Source organism: Apiospora aurea (genome assembly GCF_038362705.1).
Source record: "Apiospora aurea strain CBS 24483 chromosome Unknown utg000007l_segment0_segment0, whole genome shotgun sequence".
Lineage (NCBI taxonomy): Eukaryota > Fungi > Ascomycota > Sordariomycetes > Amphisphaeriales > Apiosporaceae > Apiospora > Apiospora aurea.
The window spans coordinates 2,180,743-2,193,193 of NW_027117394.1; the positions used below are offsets into that span (position 1 = coordinate 2,180,743).

The 12,451-nt window shown below is 50.3% G+C and overlaps 5 protein-coding genes across 5 annotated transcripts; 1 reads left to right on the top strand and 4 right to left on the bottom strand.

Annotated features, from left to right (window-relative positions):
* Window positions 1-297: 297 nt before the first annotated feature.
* PG986_010935 (uncharacterized protein) lies at window positions 298-549 on the bottom strand (the record flags this gene model as incomplete). Its single annotated transcript, XM_066847157.1, has 1 exon — window positions 298-549. The coding sequence occupies one exon, from the start codon at window positions 547-549 to the stop codon at window positions 298-300; it is 252 nt and encodes an 83-aa protein (XP_066696648.1).
* Window positions 550-695: 146 nt separating this feature from the next.
* PG986_010936 (uncharacterized protein) lies at window positions 696-1,199 on the bottom strand (the record flags this gene model as incomplete). The annotated part of the gene is made up of 1 exon (XM_066847158.1): window positions 696-1,199. One exon carries the CDS (start codon window positions 1,197-1,199, stop codon window positions 696-698), a length of 504 nt encoding a protein of 167 aa, XP_066696649.1.
* A 530-nt stretch (window positions 1,200-1,729) lies between these two features.
* PG986_010937 (uncharacterized protein) lies at window positions 1,730-3,445 on the bottom strand (the record flags this gene model as incomplete). The annotated part of the gene is made up of 1 exon (XM_066847159.1): window positions 1,730-3,445. The coding sequence occupies one exon, from the start codon at window positions 3,443-3,445 to the stop codon at window positions 1,730-1,732; it is 1,716 nt and encodes a 571-aa protein (XP_066696650.1).
* Window positions 3,446-4,370: 925 nt separating this feature from the next.
* Window positions 4,371-5,572, bottom strand: PG986_010938 (uncharacterized protein; the record flags this gene model as incomplete). Its single annotated transcript, XM_066847160.1, has 2 exons — window positions 4,371-4,605; window positions 4,668-5,572. 2 exons carry the CDS (start codon window positions 5,570-5,572, stop codon window positions 4,371-4,373), a joined length of 1,140 nt encoding a protein of 379 aa, XP_066696651.1.
* Window positions 5,573-10,069: 4,497 nt separating this feature from the next.
* PG986_010939 (uncharacterized protein) lies at window positions 10,070-10,832 on the top strand (the record flags this gene model as incomplete). The annotated part of the gene is made up of 2 exons (XM_066847161.1): window positions 10,070-10,276; window positions 10,665-10,832. The coding sequence occupies 2 exons, from the start codon at window positions 10,070-10,072 to the stop codon at window positions 10,830-10,832; spliced, it is 375 nt and encodes a 124-aa protein (XP_066696652.1).
* Between the last annotated feature and the right edge of the window lie 1,619 nt (window positions 10,833-12,451).

Genomic DNA, 12,451 nt, shown 5'->3' on the forward strand with positions numbered 1-12,451 from the left:
AGATCCTGGACAGTCGGCGGGTTGTCTCTAATGGGAGATGTATTCAAGGAAGGAAAAGAAAGGGTTTCTGCCGCTGAACTGAGTGAATGGACAACTTGCAAACTTTCATTTAAATACCCCCTAAATTTACAAAATCGATCCATCCGACTGGTGCCCATTCTCCCCCACAAATCTCCCAACGTCATGCAGGGCGATTCGAACGAACGTACGCTCTTGGGCCAACCCCGGCATATGTAGCACATGTGGGCAGTTGGCCCCTGTCCCGTCCTCACTCAGATCCGTGCCTCTTCTGGGCCGTCATTCTTTATACTTCCAATCCTTCAACTCCAAGTCTTCAGACTCCTCCTCCCTTGTAGTCCTCCAGCTACCAATACGACGTAGCCACTTTGGCCCAACTTGATCACCACCATCCACATCGACAACGACATACGACCTGCTGTCGCCGCCGTCGCCAGGACCCTTTTTCCAGGAAACGGCTTGGATGAACTCCTGCGGGGTGGACAGGACGGGCATGTCCAGAAATGTTTCCATTGCCTTCGCCGTCGTCATGTTGCGCATCGTACTCACGTTCAGGTAGAGCGGCGGCGATAGTCTCGCCTTGGTTTCTCCATCAGTGGCTTCGGCTGCTGGCGGCGACAAGGAGAGTGCGGACGTTGAAGAGGATGAGGAGGGGCAATGATCGTCGGAGAGGATGGTTATGAGGGGCGAGGGGGCTGGGTGCTGTTTGCCGTCGCCGAGGGTTCCTCTTCTTGTCGTTGGCCGCTCCCTCCCTCCTCCTTCGCCGCCTCATCTTCTTCCTTCTTGTCGCCGTTGGCATTGGGGCCGGATGGAGGAGATGGTAGGTCTTGAGAATCTCCAGGTCCCGCGACCATTCTCTCAGCTAAGCAGGCGGCAGCCGCGGTAGGGAAGAGACCGTCCAGGACAGTATCACCAACACTACCCCTCCTAGACACCGGCCTCGACGACGACCTCAACGATGAGAAAGCCTCCCGGTAAACCCCCATTTGCTGTTGCTGACGCCGGGTTGATCCTGGCGATAGCGACGACTGGTTCCCTTGCCGACTTTGGCTCAGACGTTCCCGCACAAACGAAGACGGCGACGAGTTCCGAGTCAAGGGCCGCGGCGAGCCAGGAGATGTTTCCGTGTTCGCGTCTTCCGAATAATTTCTCGGCTTGAGCGTCCTCATTGGGATCATCATGGTGAGCGGTGTTTTTCTGGAGCCTGCCTTCGCTTTCTGGGTCGAGTCGTAGGTTTTGGCAAAGGAGAGGACGAGTCCAATTAAGGAGGCGGGCATCCCTATCCGCCAATGTTATGGGATATGTGTAGGTCTCCTAGGCGGTTTGGGCCGGTGTAGTAGATAGTAGTGATCATAGGAGTTAATCAGCTCATTTTCTAGGGTCTCGAAAATATATATCTTGCGTGAAGCACAATTTTTCTGCATTTCGGAGATTTTTGCGTTAAAGTTGGCCCCTATTCTGGAACCTCAACAACAACCTTTGAATACCCAATTTCTCTCTCTACAAGGGAAACGTTGAAGAGATCCTGGTGACATAATTCGCATACGTAGTTCCATAGTAACACAGTCGTAAGTAGTTATATTGTTTTATAAGTCGTTGACATTGGCGTTGGTTGCCGTTGCTATGCTACCACTGCCATTTAGCGAGGGTATATTTAGTTTACAAGTAACCAATGCGCAGGGATTACAGAACGCGACAACCACGGTGGAAATCATGCCCAGAACAACGATCCGAGTCCAACCTTGGGGGCTTCGAGCACATCCAAGATCTCCTGAGCCCTTCTGATCCGTTCCTTGACCACCTTCTCCTCCGCGGTCCATCGACCAATCTCGTCAGGACGAGCCTGGCCTTCACCCCAGAGGCCGCCAAACCAGCCGCCGCCAGACTTAGTGGCTGTCGCGCCAGCACCGGCTTTCTGCTGCCTCTCCCTCTCTTCCTTCGCGAGACGACCCACCATGGTGGCCCAGTTCTCGAGACCCGTGTGTAAGCACTCCTTGCAGGTCTTCTTGGCCGCCTCATCCCGCGACTCCGCACCCAACTTGTGCAACTGCTCCTCAGCCAAGTCGACTGCTTCGCGGGTCCAGGCCAGCCCGTCTACTCGCCCGGAAGACGCTCCCTTACTGGTGTATATGATCTCTCCGATGTAGAGGTTCAGGCCGGCTTCCTCGCACAGCTCCTTCGCGTCCCGCAGGGGAGGCGTCTCGCCATCAGGTGGTGGAGGGGGGTAGGCTGGAGGGGCGGCCAGTCGCTTCGCGACACCGAGAATATTCGAGACTGCCCATGGCGATGCCGGCTGCCCATCGCCCTCAAGCGTCACTGAAGAAGACGCGCCAACATCTGGGAGCGAGCGGCGAGCTCGGAGGATCGAGATAAGGATTGGAAGGGCGGAAGATACGTCGTCATTGCGCGCTTTGTGGGCAGCAATAGCCGTAAGTGTGGTGAGAATGTTGGCGGAGGGTTGACGAGTATCTTGCAGTACAAACGTATGGGTGTTGTATGGCAGCGCTGTTGGCAAGGTATTTTCCGAGGCCAGCTGCAGAGCCCACTCGTACATCTTGGCCGATGCGTCCGGGAGGCCCTTGAAATCTAACCAAGCGCCGTAGTCCAGGGCAGCATCCAACTTCTGTTTGTTAGTGAAGCCCTTGGTGGTGAGAATCTTCATATAAAACGTCTCTGGCGCCTCATATGCTACCTCGCAGTCCTTCTCGTGCGGTGCACTTGGAGATCCGGGTGGGATAGGCTTAGGGTTTGGGTTCGACGGCCCGAACACCTGTTCCGCCGGGAACACGATATGTCGTGTAGTGTCCACCAGGTGGTTGTCGAGCTTCTCTGCAGCCTTTGCGCACAGCATCAGAACCTCATAGTAGCCTCTTCTCCACGGCTCGCTTTTCGCGGTGATGTCCTTGCCCGCATTTCCGATTCCGTCTATCCAAATACCGCCGTCCAGCAACTCCCGCAAGTCGGCACCATCTGTTGCCGGGTCTTCCAACCGCTCCAAAACATTCTTGGCGAAGTTGCCGATTTGCACCCAGTTGGGCTGCGGAGTGTCTGTCCGGTCAGGGCCCCATTTCAGAAGTCTGAATCGCAGCCTCGTGAGAAAGCTCCATTCGTGAGGACTCGGGTACCTTCGCTCCAGCCACTCTTGCTGGACGCTCCAGTAGCCAACCAAGAGGCAGGCGACGATGGCCCATGTGTAGATGATATATTTAGCTCCCAGGAAGACTTCGTAGACCAGCCATCGTTTCCGCTCGGTCGTGAGGTAGCGCCATTGTTTGTTTCGGGCCAGGGGGTTCGACAAAAAGGGGAGTTGTGGTCGCGAGAGCGAGGTCAAGTGGCTCTGGCGCATAAACAGCCGAGGTACCGAGGGTCCCTTGGCTTGCAATGGTCGTGCAAGGAGCAGCCGCCGCGCTGCCAGCCGTGACTGCATCATGATATTCGATCACCAGAAGCCCCCTACGCAGAAGTTGCGAAGGCGCATGGGCGACAATGGCGTATAGCGTTTGGTCGTTGGTGGGTGGAAGCCAGTCCCTCAGGTCTGAAGCTGTAATGCCTCCCAGTTAGAGCTCAACCCATCGCTGCCAGGCCAACAAGTGCACACATACCTGATTCGAGTGAATCATGACAAACCTAAGATTCAAGAGCTGGGGTGGCGCATCATCGACGTCTATCAATTGAGGAGTTGTTCTCGGTTCGATGATAGGAACGAAGTCAATCGTCAAAAGCCAATAAATCGCTTACTTAATCTTCCCAATATTCAAAGTGCCCCCGTTGAAGCTTCTTCTCCGGATGGTCCGTGCACAAAGCGACGATACTACCTGCCCGTGTCCTAACAAGGCTAGAGAGAATAGAATGGCAGATGTAGATGCCGACGGGGCAAGCTATGCAACTCCGCTTTCTTACATTTGATCGACTGATAGTGTGGCCTTTAAATCCAGGGCGACAGGAGTTGCCTGCCCCATACATGCTCCGGGCAGAGAGTCGAGAATCTGGCCAAGCAATGCATGCATATGTAGTCGTAGTCGCAGTCACGTAGTCACTCCTTACTGCTTTGGCCAGTGCAACGAATTTGCTTTATTGTATAGGAGATATATCCGTCGAAAGGAATGTGGGTATTTTATCACAAGCTACTCGGTACAACTCCAGCAACGAGGAATGGGGACTATGAAGGAGGGTACTCCAAATCAAACTTGTCGGATCGTGAAAACAACCATGCCTGCCATGCTACTAAGCCATACTGGAATTCCCCAACGCGTCATATCATCCCTCTTCCCAGACAAACTGAACATCTTTCTTCTGGGTGTTGCAGTATACATTGCCCTACTAGGCACATTCGTTCAGCAAGGATTTGCAATTTAAGAGCTGTTGGGCTTCTTGTCCTCGACAAGTCCCTCCTCAACATACGAAGGCGGAGTGTCGACTTCCTCCTGGTGAGACATCAGGCCGGCCTTCTCGTCGCTAGCAGCAGTCTCGTTATGGGCGGCCTTGTGGACAGAGTGGCCGCGGCGGCGGTGGTGGCGGCGGGTTCCGGCAGGGCGGACAAAGGTGCGCCACAGGCAGACGATAGCGGTACCAACCATCATTCCGAGGCTGTAGATATATTATTAGCATTTCTATAACGTGGCAAAAGAGTCGGGCACAGGATAACTTACATGCTAGCGCTGACACCAGCAACGATTCCGATGGCAATGGGCAACAGGATGTGCGAGGCAATGTTCTTCATGAGCTGGCTCCATTGGGCGCGGCGGCTGGGGGCATCGTTCAGGTGGTGGGGGCCGGGGTGACGGTGCATGCCCTCGAGCTTGCCCATGGCCTTGGGCTTACCGTGGCACGACTTGAAGGTACGCAGGCGGGCGAGTTGCTGCATGGCGGCCGCCTTCATACGGCAGACCCAGCTGTTGCACGTCTCCGGCTTGCCCTTCTGGCCGCTCTCGGAAGCGGTCACGTCGACGTTGCCGATCATCAGACCGCCCTCGGGTGTCTTGATAATCTTGACCTGGACGTTGGGGAGTCCGTCGATGAAAACATTGCCGACCTCGATGATTTGCAGGTCGAGCTGGTACAGTTCCATGTTGTCCTCCTCGTTCTTGGCAACGGCGGCGGTGCGAAGTCCGAACCCCAGCGGGAACTCGTTCTTGTTGTGCCTCATGTGGCCCGGTCGCATCATCTGGTGGTGCGGCATGGCGTCGTTCTGCAGCTTGGCGCTCAGGGTGCTAGCCATCGGGTCGGAGTTGGGGTACAGCTCGAAGCCGTTCAATAGCAAACGGTCCGAGTTGGCGGCGTGGTCCACGCTGAAGTCCAGCTCCAGGTAGCTCGAGATGTCGGCCGCAGCCAGCTTCGACATAGCATGGTGACGGCCCGGGGCCAAGGCGGAGCATCCGGGACAGTCGAGTTTGAGGGTTCGCTTTTCTGAAATCTGGGGGACGCGCCCGGCGTTGATGGGGACGGGAAGAGTGGTGATGGCATCGTTCTCGGATGACTCGGGCAGGGGGAGCAAGAAGGCGTTGGTCGAAGAGACCGCCAGGCCCGCGGCGGTAAGAAGGGATGACAAATGCATTTTGTCAGGTGTGTCGTGGATGGTTGAAGAACAACTTCTTCTTTTTGGATATGGTGTGTAACAAAGTAAAGAAAGTGAGGAAATGGTCTTGGTTGAGAGTTGGATAGGAAAAAGAAGAGACTGGGGTGTGGAGTTTGTGTTGTTTAGACAGGTTAGGATTGGGTAGTAGGATGAGTTGAATGGGCTGAAAGTAATAAAGCTGACGACGTGTGACGGGGGACGACGCCTTTGTCTGAGACTCTGAGGTCACCTCTTTTGGCCTCTTTTGGCCCCCCCTGCCGCCTGGCCCCCTGCCCAGAAGACTGCCCAGAAGAACGCCCCCCCTTGCAGTCGATCCAGCCCGGACATGCTCCGCCTCAGATCTGGCAGCAAGTGTCAGCTGAGTCTAGCAGCTGTCAATCAGGAACAGTCGTCGTCATCCCAGGATCGGACCCCTCCACTTCCAGACTACGGCGAACGGGGGAAGGTCTAGGTGAGGGGCCGGCGCGTCCCCCCCCAGCGCAGGCTGGTGGATCCTGGTGGGCACCGTGGGCGCCTGTCCTGCATCATGCAACATACCTACCTACCTGAGGTTAAGCAAAAGAGGCGAGAGGCTGGCACGAGTAAATGCCGTACGTCGGTTCCCATCTGGTCATCCTCTCGTGATGGCATCCTGGCTCGGGGTGGGCTCTCGGAACTACATGGCATTCTAGCCAATCGAACAGCCTCTCACCACGTCACCAACATACATACAACGTACGAGGAGACTGTATACTCCAGCTCCAGTGTCCCTAGGTACTTACTTTTCTGCCTTATTGATTGATTGGCAAGTGCTCCGTAGTGTCGCTTTAGAGCGGCGGTTCAATGCATCACGTCGGTTTTCGATCTGCAGGGATAGCGCAGCTATCAATTGCGCCTCCAGCTACCACTGCCTACCAGGCTTCCCTGGTCGTTTTGCACATGAGGAGAATCGACATGTAGTTTTGGTCTTCGACATATCAATAGAATTTACTCAAAACCCAAATATATAGACTCTGTCGCTGTTTTGGTATTTTTATTGATGTCGTTGCTGACGGCGTGGGATTGACGAATATGCAGGTCTTAATTGATATATATAACGTGGTTTACCACTACGCGACGCATATTACTTGGCGACGCACCTTAATTCAATTCTAATATAATTAAACTTTAACGCGTAATACCTCCATAACTATAATACCTAATTAATCCCAAAAAAATCGGATAATTTTAGTAATTTAAGCGACACGAAACGAACCGAATTAAATAAATTAAAGAATAATAATAAAAGCTTATAATATACTTAAATTAACTTTATACTATTAAATTTACAGCCGAACTTTAAAACGCGAAATCTGACCGAAACGACGTAAAATAAATCTAATTAAAAAGAGGTACTTCGTAAATATATAATTAATTTAAATATTCGAGGAATACCTCCCGATCTCGCTAGTATAAAAAATATAGCTAATTTTTTTACCGCGTTGCGCGGCAGCGACCGCGTTAATAAGTACTAGGTTAAGCGCTTTATTAATCGTAATTTAGACTTAAAAACTAAAATAAATCGTCGGTACGATTATTAAAAAACTCTTTACGAGGATTTTAAAGTTATTTTTACTTGGTTTACGCTGGTCGTAAATATAAAGGCGAAATACGGGATCGTTAACGAAGATATTTAAAATTTTAACGAAACCGGCTTTATAATAAACATAATTAGGTTAATACTCGTTATAATACGCGCCGAGCGGCGTAAAAAAGCGAAGTCGGTCCAGCTTAATAATCGAGAATAAACAACGGCGATTAAATATATTAATTTGTAAGGCTAATATATTCCGCCGTTTTTAATCGTTTAAGGTTAATATTACCTCGTAAACTAGTCCCGCGAAACCGATTTACCGGGCGACTAAGTAATTAAGCCGACTTCTAATAATTAGACTAATAACGAAACAGGCTTAAACTAAATTAAGCATTTCGATAAACATACTAAATTATAAACGAAAGGTTGCTACCGCCTCTTAATTCTCGACGGCCACGAAAACTATATTTCGGCCGAATTCGAGGTATACTACTAAAATAACGATATTATTATTATTAATATACCTCCCTATTTATCGCACTTGTTTTAATTTCTTAATATAGTACTTTATTCGCCTTTAAAGCGTATTTATTCGAAAAAATCGAGCTATTTATTAAAGCTTTTATAAATTATATTATTAAGCTCGAATTCTTTATCGCCTTTAAAGCCGCGCATTTTACTGTTTTTATAAAAGCTAATATTAAATCTAGATTCAGCGTATTTAATTTAATACCTTATAATCTTAACGAGGTAATTAATAAGTTAAATATATATCTCCGGACGTTTACACTTAACTTATCCCGTTTAAGAACGGCTAGTACCTACGACCCTTAAACGCCGTCTAATCCTTAATAAATAATTAAGTATTTTATTTATATTAAAAAGAGGGTGTCTACTTATTAAAGAAGCTTTCTAACGCCGATTTTAAATACGGTAGACTAAATAGCGAAAAATATAACCAAAATAGCTTATAAAATAACCTTTATACGCGATAAGATATATATATTAAAAAAGATTAATTTGGCACTTTTTAAGCGCCGGAGAGCTAAAAAGTCGCGAGTTTAGCTTAAAAAAGCCTTTACTATTAAAAAATTTTAGTAACTATAGGATAAAAAAGCAAAAAAGAAGCGTTTAATGCCCGATAAAAATAAAAATAGGGGTTCGTTAAAACGGAGAGTAACCGGTGGAAGGCGCTATAGTGTTTACGGCGAAACAGGTTATAATACGCGAACATGTAAAAAAGATATAAAATCAAGCGAAAAATCGGATAGCGAGTAGTTTTAATTAATTTCAAGCGTTGTGATTAAATTAATTTATATAAAAAGGTCGAGAAGTGGAAAAGGTGCGTCGCCAAGTGATATGCGTCGCGTAGTGGTAAACCACGTTATATATATATATATATATATATATCTGCATCAGCTCCATCCTACTTAGTCATTACCCAGGCACGTAGATACCAGGCAGGCCTTGGCTCGGGGTCTAATTCGGGGTTGGGGGCATATTCCGTCCTGTGGCTGGCCCGCCACCTCAGCCTCGGACTCGGATCGGTTCACCGGGACCCATACCGTACCGTACCGCTTGGAACCTTGGCCATTGTTGCCCTTCCATCTGGCTGTAAGGGAGCCTGGGTGTCTTGAGATGCATATCCTATGGCAAGTTGATCGGAAAAGCCAAAAGCTTTGTGGATGATTCGGTAGGGTGGTGATACCCACCAAGCTTACCTCCCCAGGTGGTAACCACTCAACCGATGACGGCAGTAGCAAGGTTAACATCTACAATGTATGCACCTAGGCAGGGGATAGGGGGAGCTTGCCAACATCAGCTTACATTCGCATGCTTCTCTGCAGTCTAGCATACTCCAAACTTGGAGCACCGTGGACGATATCTAGACGTCCGACGACCTAGGCCTGAGGGCGCTCTTCTTCTCGCCCAGACTCCGTGCAGACATCGTTGCCCGAAAGCCTCTAAGAATTACCCTGGAAGGGAATATATGTTTGGCATTGGGGAGCTACGAGAGAGCAGGTCGTTCCTGTTCATTGAGTTCCCGTCATGCACTACCTCTCGACCCAGTCTGTTGACAAGAGGATATGGGTATCATCAAGCTCAAGTATCCAGCCAAGAGGCAATTCTCGTTTCCAGGATATAGCAGATATCCGAGTCAGCAGGACCAACAACCAAACGAGGATCGCTTCAGTATGCCCAAGTCCATTCAGTCAACAATGCAAACTGAGCTGCATTCCACATCTGGCTACAGCTGGAGAATCACATTGGACGAGGCGGTAAGCAGTGACAGGTATAAGATAACAGAACCTTCCAAAGTGGACAGAGGTTTCACCATGTCCATTTTTCGTTCTTAATCACCGTTGGTACTCAGATTGAGTTGATATCTTATTCATGTTCGAGAGTCATGTATATGCTGAATGGTAAGTACCCTGGAATCAGCGTCAACCGGCGAGGGACCACAGCAGGCCATATGGGGAGGGATCACAACCAAGTAAGACAGTGCGCTCTGCCAGTCATAGAGGCCATTCTCAACAGTATGTGCATTAGAGCAGATAATTATATATATATATGATATCCGCTAGAGAAGATGTTGTACGTACTGGGTGTTCATGGCCTCCGGGTTATAGTTGGGTGTTAATGTCGCGCAGTAATATTCCGCTTCCTGTCACTTTCGATACAAGCCAGTCGCAGCAGCGTATATCAGAGGCTGGACTTACTGTTTAACTAGGTATCGCAAACTCAGGTTAGACTACATAGATAGGTACTGTGTATGCGTTTCAAGACCAGTGACGTAATCGACTTGTCTTATACCACGGCGTCACCATCGAAGGCCAGAACACGAGCAGCCCAACACGCAAACACACCATTGCGATACCAAAAGAAAACAGTCGATCCAAACGCATACTCCGACATCAACAAACATGTCATCGTCATCATCATCGTCCGGATCAGAGGATACTGATTACGGCAGCTCATTCTTCAGCACGTACAAGTACAAGCTCCTAGCGGGCACCTACTTGAGCATCACCGCACTGCTTTGCTACCGGGTGCACTGCCAGCCGTACGCCCCGGCCATCAAGTGGGAGCAATACGAGACCATATTCAAAGGTACCAGTCTCTCGGCCGTAGTGGGCGGGGTGGCCATGAGCAACGGGGGACAGAGGAGATATACGATGTACCGGGATTGAGAAGGGGGAGGGAGATGTGGCGTTTCCATCTACAAAGCAGCAACAATGGGAGCTGCTGCTGCATTCCCGTGGGATCGAGAACGTTAAAGGATACACCGCAAAGAACTCACGTGGCCTTGGAGGAAGAAGGGTTCGTTTACAAGACCACCGGACAGTTCAAGACGGATTCGATATCATGTCGCAAGCAGGTGCCTTGCGCACAATCTTCATGTACATCTTGTTTCACATGCATTGCCATGGCCATTTTATACACGGAGGGATGGATAGGCTTGCTATTCACCACGGATTGCCAGCAAAGAAGTAACTAACTGACTGCACTACTCCAAAGACCGACTGTAAATACAAGAACGCCCCTTACTTCTCCCTGTTCCTGGTTGATCTCGAAAGCGTTTCGACCCAGAAGCCCATACCTGACCAATGCGGAAGATTACGATCGGGCCGAGGCATCATTACAAAAGAAGCTTGTCATATCTACGAAACATTCGGCGGAGATTAGGAAAACAGAAGACCTCACCCAGCTAAATTTACCTACCCAGATTTGCACGTTTGAATGTCACCACTCTTCGCGTTCCTAGGGCGCGCCGCGGGAGCCCACCTTCCAAATAAGTAGTGGTATTGTCCGTAACCCGCCTGTCGATAGATCTAAGTCAACGCATGAGATGAAAATAGATTGGCCGAAATAGTACTGTACGTGAATCACAGGCTAACGGGCCGGATAGATGTCTTGAGTTGCGATGCGCCTAAAACAAACGGCCCAGAAGCGTGCCGGACGCGTGGGCGGCGGAATAGAAGAAGAAGGCCTCTGAAGAATTGCCTGAAGTGGAAGGAGACGGGCTGGAACGGGTGATCCCAGTTTCGAAGCTGTGATTGGCGAGGGCCAATGGCTTGGCGGACTCCCGATCTGAAACACTTCTGTCGCAAACTCGAGGCTCTGCCGGCCTTTGTAGGCTTCTGGCTCGCTGTCGACCAGGGAAGTCATATGATTGGCACGCCATATGGTCCAATAGCCTCAGCGTACCGCGCCAAGGGCCCGGACCGACTGACGACGCGGAAAAAAGCACGCAAACAGGTCGCGACCGGGAGGCTGAATTTGACGTGAGCTTGGGCCGGCATGTTCAATCAGTTCCAATAAATCATCCCCTCTCTCCCTTACCTACCTACTTACTCAACACTCTTTCCAGGAGCACTCGGAATTGTGACCCGCGCCCGACTTCTATGTAACACAATAAGCTGTCAATGCCACTAGGTTACATGGTCGCAGCCATCGCCAGGGCCCAGGGCAAGTGTTTGGCGCAACTTACCTAACGTGCCATCGCTTACTACTTAGTGATTACTGTTAAGACAATGCGTAGTGACACAGGCCGGATAGTCGAGATTAGGTTGTCCATGTCGTCTGATGTCTGGGGCAGTTGCGTTGCTTTTACCGGGCGGAACAAGCCTCGCGAGCCTCATGCCGGATGGGCCCTGTTCCATTCTCTGGTTGGGTAGCCCCGGATTTCATTTCCTTCCGTGGGCCTGCACATATGACGAATGCCCGATGTATTCATGCCTATAGATGGCCACTCCAGATATCGATAAGAAGAAAAGACGGAAAAGAAAGAGTCAGTTGAGATGTAAGACAGCGAGCGGCATGGTGCGCTGTCAGAAGCGACCAAGGTTTGCCTAGCTCATGCGGCTGGGGAAACGGCCGGCCGTTTACATACACATGCATGTAGCTGGCTGGGTAGGGTAGGGTAGTTGGGTAGCTGGCCCGACCGACCGCGTGGGACGGGATCGATTAGCAAACCAGCAGAAACAAATGATGCTCCTGCTACTATGCAACAAGCATTGGTTTCTTCCAAGCGAAGTGTAAACAGTGGATGCGCAAGAGACGGATGAGCTGGCCATCCCTCGATGCGGTTGCTGCAAGGCAGGCTCCTGAGGATCCGAGCACGATTCTTCGTTGGCGCTCTAGGAGCGCGCCAAGTGTCGCACAAGAGATGCGAATAGGGAACGAATAATCCGAGATGGATTTCGACATTTGCAACACCAACGGCAATGTCGCGGCGATTGTGGGGTCCTGTTTCCTTCGCCTTACTGTGGTTCCAGGTAAAGGCGCCAAGTGATGGAGAGCCC